This window comes from Sinocyclocheilus rhinocerous, unplaced genomic scaffold, assembly GCF_001515625.1.
Source record: "Sinocyclocheilus rhinocerous isolate Xijiao unplaced genomic scaffold, SAMN03320098_v1.1 scaffold6048, whole genome shotgun sequence".
Taxonomy (NCBI): Eukaryota; Metazoa; Chordata; class Actinopteri; order Cypriniformes; family Cyprinidae; genus Sinocyclocheilus; species Sinocyclocheilus rhinocerous.
The window spans coordinates 80414-87457 of record NW_015650692.1 but is presented as its reverse complement, the minus strand read 5'-3'; the positions used below and the strand labels follow the sequence as shown (position 1 = coordinate 87457).

The 7044-nt window shown below is 39.6% G+C and overlaps 2 protein-coding genes across 6 annotated transcripts in view; one reads left to right on the top strand and one right to left on the bottom strand.

Annotated features, from left to right (window-relative positions):
- The window catches only part of LOC107712165 (pyruvate carboxylase, mitochondrial-like), a 161665-nt gene that overhangs the window by 97053 nt on the left and 57568 nt on the right, over positions 1 to 7044 (top strand). The window lies entirely within an intron of this gene.
- LOC107712166 (leucine-rich repeat and fibronectin type-III domain-containing protein 4-like) overlaps positions 1 to 7044 on the bottom strand; it is a 27018-nt gene that overhangs the window by 9321 nt on the left and 10653 nt on the right. For 4 of the 5 annotated variants that reach the window (XM_016517321.1, XM_016517322.1, XM_016517320.1 and 1 more), the window contains exon 2: positions 766 to 2521. In XM_016517321.1, the coding sequence (XP_016372807.1) occupies positions 766 to 2495 (1730 nt within the window). In that variant the 5' untranslated portion in view covers positions 2496 to 2521. Of the gene's footprint in view, positions 1 to 765; positions 2755 to 7044 lie in introns of those variants that run through there. The other variant, XM_016517319.1, reaches the window with a different exon arrangement.

Below are 7044 nucleotides of genomic sequence, written 5' to 3'. Positions count from 1 at the left end.
GCCTTGAACGTGGTAGTTGCGTTGCTGTCTATGCAGGGTCAGAAAGCTCTCAGATTTCATCAAAAATATCTTAATCTGTGTTCCGAAGATGAACGAAGGTCTTACGGGTATGGAACAACATGAGGGTTGTTATTAATGACAGAATTTTCATTTTTGGATGAACTATATATATATATATATATATGGAATATATATGGATATATATGGAATTCTGCCTGGGTTAGGCAAAATTCAGAACTGAAAAAATTGGCTTCCTTTCAATTCAGTGTAAATTGTAAATGAACTGGACACAATGCACAGGACTTTGAATTGGAGCAATTTAGTATCTGGTTATCATTTTGTCTATCTGTCTGTCTGTACACAAGACTTATAAACCTTCAGGCTCCATGACTTTTTAAACTTTTTTTCAAAACTTGCAAAGAAAGCTTTCTCAAGCCAACATTTAGAGGTTGTCTTGATAAACTTTGATTTTCTAGTAAAATAATAATAATAATAATAATTGTTATATGGGTTGTGATTTATTTAAATTCCACTTCCTTAAATTCAAATTCCAAAATCCATCTTTAATTCAAATTCACAAATTAATGAGAATTTAAAAGGCATTCTCAATTCAGTTTTAAATGATGCACAAAACTCACTTCTACAGAATCTATATTCCATTTGTTTTAATACTTCAACTGAAATCACCTTGTAAATACATCATGTGAAGTTGACCCTAACCCTGAAAGCTGATGTCATGGTTTCAGTGTTTACACTCTTACTCACCTGTAAATTAGTGTCTCATCAGCAGTGCAGTTATACTGTATTTGATACAGCCACACCAGGCTGACTCCCATCAGTTGACCCTTATCCCATCGCACTTGTGCTGAGGTGGAGGTCACTCCTTGTACTCCTACGATCTGTTCCTCACTCCCTTCACTGACCACATCCTCACCCTCTGTCTGACCCTCCTCCTGTCCCTCCTGGGGGTCACTGTTAGTGTCCAGACCAGAGCTTTGCCCACTGGAAGTCTTCCCTCTGGTGATGTCCGATGATCCTGGGTCACGAGCTAACAATACCGTTCCATTTCCACGATGAGGGAGGGGGATAACCTTCAGGTCAACAAGTGAGGTGGCCTCACCTGCAGCATTGATAGCAATACAAGTGTACGTACCATCATCACGAGCAATAGTCACATGTATCTCAAGAGTGCCATTTCGGAAAGATGTGGTACGACTGGAATTGCCAATGATGCGGTCATCTGGTGAGACCCAGTGCACCACTGGCTCTGGATCACCAATAGCACGACATTTGAGTGTTGCCCTTTGACCCTCCAAAACCCAGAGTTTGTGTGTATGTCGGGTAATTAGCGGAGGCTCACAGGCAAATTCCTCCTCAGGGATAGACCAGAAGTAACGTCCCGCTAAATGTAGGGGTGTAGCACATGTTTCCATATCATCACTGCGGATCAGCCTCCTCAACCAAAGCAGTTCACAGTTGCAGTGTAAGGGGTTACCCCCAAAATTTAAGTTGATTACGGCATTGTAGGGTGTAGGGCTGATGACCCCTGTCTGGGAGCGAGCGAACAATGGATCGGGTGGCAAAGTCTGTAGCCGATTGGAGGTCATGTCCAATCGGGCTAATTTGTAGAGCTCACTAAAAGACCCCTCAGCAATCTGGTCAATGAGATTGTGATCTAGGTTCAAAGTGTGCAGACTGGCCATACTCTGAATGCCATCCCAGGGAGCCTTGCGCAGATTGTTATAGGATAAGTCCAAGTCCTCTAGAGTGAATAAAAAGTCATCAAAGGCCTCGGATGAGATATTGATGAGTTGGTTGTTGTTGAGAATGAGATGCTGCAGGTTTATCATGCCTACTAAGTCTCGTGGGCCCAGCTCTGAGAGTCGGTTGCCATCTAAGTGCAACGAACGAAGACTTTCCAGATCTGCAAATGCCAGTGGCCGGATGTGACTGATGGTATTCCGGGATAGTGTCAAATCCACCAGTCCTGTCATGTTGGCAAAGTCAGCTCCTCCCACTTCTCGAATGAAGTTATCAGCAAGGCGAAGCTCAACAGTTCGGCGGTCAATGTTTGCCGGGACAAAAAGAAGACCTTTGTCGGCACAAAGTGTGCTTAGAGATTCTGAGAGATTCCTGCAGACACAATGGAAGGGGCACGCTGAGACTACACCCCACGTCTCGCCAGCTACAGCTCCTGGAATTTGACTGAAAAGAGCAGGCAGCAAGCAGGCACAAGTGACCAGTGCCAGCCAGTGCAGTAATTGCAGTGGCAGTGTCGGTGAGGATGTGTCTGGGGGTGAGTTTCTGCTGGTGAACTTTGGCCACAGCAGAGGAGAGGGTTGACAAAATGCTTCAGAGGGTTTGAGGATATTTTGTTTCAGATGGATGGATGGATGAGAGGGCAATGAGGGGGAGTGTGTGTTCCTGTGAGGATGACATAAAATGTGGGACGGATGTGGTTTTCTGAATGGCTGAAGGGGTGGGGAGTCTTGCATGGTAGATAGGGGAGTGATCCACAGACCTAGAAAAAGCAGAAAGAGAAAGACATCAGTCATCATGTTTCAAGTGTCAACTTTGTAGTGCTGATGTGTGTGGTTTCTTTAACTGTGAATGAGCTCATGCAGTTGCTCTCCACAGGAATTTCTACGCTTGGGCACCCTGTGCATAACTGCATATGAAATTACAGCATAAACTAAGACTAAAACCACACTGTCTAACGCTATTGGTGTAAACTGTGCCATCCACGAACCTCAAAAAAGCATGGAAAGGCCATATAACAATTATTTTAGTGCATTTTGGAAGTTTTTACATTCACACTCCCACCTTAGTGTGTGGCAGTTTTCTTTGGAAGAACAGCTGCTTGCTTCACTTCAAGAGAAGTGAGAGCCACAAAAACACTAATCATTTCACTCAGCACTGATGGACAAGCTCTGTTTAAGAATGTTTTATTCTTAATGATGTGGAAGCTACATGGTAAAGATGTGGTCAACTAAAAATCTGTACAAATGCAAACTTTGTTACTTTGTGCAGTGTACTTGATTTAAGAGATAAACTCATGTGTAAACACAAAGGAAGAGAGAAGGACAAAAAGAATGAAAGAATCATTACATCATGTAAAAATGCTAATTGCAGGTTTGTGACTGAACAATCTATAATATCTGTAATTTGATCTCTTTCGCCAATTTGTCCTTTGCACTGAGTTGTCATCGTAAAATATGGGTTTCAAACCAGAGATAAAGCTAAAGAGGTATTCATTTATTTGAGAATGTACATCACACTTTTGTCCTGCATTAGCGCATTCCGCAAATGCTCTTTAACTGTGTCCCTTAGCACTAAGTGCATGTTACCAAGCAGATACAAGCCAAGGAAAACAGTGATCAGAATCAGCATGAAATGTTCCATATCTGCATGTAGAGTGAGAATGTGGACCACAGCTCAGATGAGATGACTCACAAATCAAACATTCAGTCTTCCTCGTGGCCAGTGTTGGGAAATAGCCTACTAAAAATAGTGGCACTACTAACTCAAATACATTTACTGTTTGTGTGAGAGTTAAAATACTGTAGCTTTTCAAACAAGGTACTTTTGCACTGTAGTGTAACTGGTAGCTGGTTTTAATGCAACATTGTATTTTGTAAGCAACTTTACTGCCAAGCGAGGAGAGGGAATAAAACATCCTAAACTGTCCATTCTCTCTATATGCTGTTTAAAACAGATTTATTGTAGTGAGATGGTTTGTTCGAAACAGTTCTGTTTCTCATATGTGTCATTGAAAATTCTGATTCATTCTAGTGAATTGGTTCATTTTAAAAAGTTCTCTCTCTTATACAGAGGTTGGACAGAATTATGTGACAACCTATTATAATAGGGGTTAATATAATCTGCATAGGCTACAGTGAAAAAGAAATGTTGCTATTTCATTGCCCAGTTTGTTTATCAGTGTAGTAAAAGTTATGTTCAGCAGTGTTTAGTACAATTGGTCTGTGAAATGGATGACGTTTCAGACTTCCAAAAAGGGCAAATCATGAAAGCCCATTCAGCAGGAGCTTTTTTAACCTTAACAGCCCAGTTGTTTGGTGTTTGAAGAACAATAGTCTTTATGATTATGATGTAATACACAAAATATGGCAAGATTTCATCTGCAAAGAAGAAAAGTGTTTGAAATCTGAAATAGGTTGTTTGCAATCACGTGATTCTGATGACGCGCGAAATGCAGCTGGCATTGTGCTGTGTGATAAAACTGTACATTTTAGAGTGGCCTTTTATTGTGGCCAGCCTAAGGCACACCTGTGCAATAATCATGCTGTCTAATCAGCATCTTGATATGCCACACCTGTGAGGTGGATGGATTATCTTGGCAAAGGAGAAGTGCTCACTAACACAGATTTAGATTTATTTGTGAACAATATTTGAGAGAAATAGGCCTTTTGTGTACATAGAAAAAGTGTTAGATCTATGAGTTCAGCTCATGAGAAATGGGGGCAAAAACAAAAGTGTTGTGTTTATAATTTTGTTCAGTGTATATATATATATATATATATATGCATCATGCCTAAAACAGTAGCCTACATTACAGACTTTCCTGTATCTCATCCGTTCTTTTTCAGTCACTCCTGAAACTTTGCTGGATGTACAGGGTATGTGGCTGTTGGTCCTGTTAGCGGCACCTAAAACAAAACTTTTATTCAAATTCTGAATTGATTATAGCCTGCCTAGGAAGCGAGCAAATAGCACTTCCATATAATCACTAAAAAGCTGTCACTCACTTCAATTGATCACAATCTCACGATGTTCCTTTATAATCAGTGAAACTCTCTGAACTGCAAATATCTTATTTACGTGTCTACGCGTGGTGTTTAGCACTGAGTAGATTCTGACTGTCACAATGCGTGAGAGGTGGCAGCCCAATCTATTTATATCTTTATAAATATCTTAATATATTATTATATCCTATAATAACCATTTATGTGAACAACACATTTTCGTACACGATAAAATCTTCTTGTGGTTTCTCGGTTTGGCCAATTTAAGCATCCATAAACAATGCAAAACACAGGCATTTTGAGTTTCTGCTAGTGATTCCTATGGAGAAAAATCACTTCCTGCCCTCCAGCTGCATTTCGCGCGTCATCAGTGACGTCATGTGCAAACAACCTATTGAAAGATAAGGACTGTCGAACACTAAGAAGGATTTTGTCCAAACAACACAGAATTACAGCAATGAAAGCAAATCAGCAATATTCCTCTTGAAGACCCCGTTTACACAAAAAACAAACACAGAAAACTTCACAAAGCCAACATCCATGAAAGAGCTGTTTTGCTAAAACTTTAATCACAGACACCAATTCTAAAATGCGAAAAAGACAGTCATGATCATAAAACTTGGACAGTTGGAGCACCAAGAACATCTGCCATGGCCAGCTCAATCACCTGAATTGAATATTATCAAAACCACTGTGGGCAGCTTTGGGGAGAAGAACTGGCAGATTTTTTGATAGATGGCATTCAGCTGGAAACTCTTCAAAAGTTGTATGAACTTTTGAATAGTCTTTTCTAAAAAAAAAGTTGGAAGCTGTATTAAAGACAAATTGTGGTGAAACACCTTAATAAAGAAATATTGCCTATTTCCCAAGTGTTCGCATTATTTTGTCCATGTAGATTAGGACAGTCTGATTTATTCTAGCAAATGAATTTGTCCTACTTGGTCTTCTCTTATGTAGTATTGGAAAGCTGGTTCACATAAATGAACAGAAAATAAAGATTAACTAATTTGAGCCCCAGCGCTGCACTTCTCACGTCAGACTCACATCTGTAACAGTGATCTTTGCACGTCATTACTGGAGTTTGTGCTTGCTCACCCCTCTTTGGTATTATTAACAGTACAGCGCAGTAATTATGCAAATTTCAAAATGACAAGATAATAATTATGGCAAAGTCATTACACTGAAAAATGCAGATAAATATAACCAGGGAAATATCAGACTTTACTCAATTAAGCTTGTTTTTCAGCACGTTACTCATTAAATAGTGGCAGATTCTTATTTTTTGATTATATAACAAAATTAGATGAGTCCTCTGACTTTGCACTTGAAAGTACAGAAATGGGAGGAATCATGAACATTTATAATGTTCACATAGAAGTGCAAGATTAAACCCCATGATTAAATTGATTACTATATTGATTGGACAAAATATCCTGTAAGATTCTTTCAGAGACCATTAAGATTCTTCTTACAGCATTATGGTTGTGAACAATAAGTAACTATGGTATTTTGGCAGTAAGTATGGTTGGCATGGTAATTTTTTTAAAGGGATAAGTCATGAGTAACTGGAAATTGTCATCATTCTCACCCTCATGTCCTTTTAAACTCTTTGTTTTGCAGAACATAATAAAAGAAAGTTTTTTTTTTTTTTTTGTAATATACAATGAAAGTCATTGGGGTTCAATCTTGTTTGGACTCCACTGTTCTTCAGAATGTCTTCATGTGTGTTCTCCAGAATAAAGAAAGTCATACAGGTTTGGAACAACATGGGTAAACAACAGTTTAATTTTGGGGAAAACTATCCCTTTAAGCGATGGAATTCAATGAAGACATATGGAGAATGTCAATGCTCGGTGATTAATAACTATATTCATAAGAAATGCATTTGTTATGTGTTGGTGGAGGGAGAGGAAAGTGCAACTGAGTACAATTTCCAACATGACTTTTAATGTCTCATAACTCTGCATTCCCAGAAGTCTGTGGGAGATCGAGCGGAAAAAACTCTATAGTGCTATGCAAAAGTATCGGCTTCATCTGTCTCTTTCTCGTCCTTTTTCCTTCCCTGTGTGGTCTTCCTTCGACCTCCTGTGACCTTCCTTCTCCTCTCCCCCCCCTACCTATTTCTTTGCCACGCCCCTTTATCAGTTTCTTCTATTACCCAGGGATCTGCTTATCACCTGTGTCCACTCTTCCCATCTGCCCTTGAGGTAACTTGAGAAGTAATGCAACATTAGTTAAAGTATCCCTCCTCTCTCTCTCTCTCTCTCTCTCTCTCTCTCTC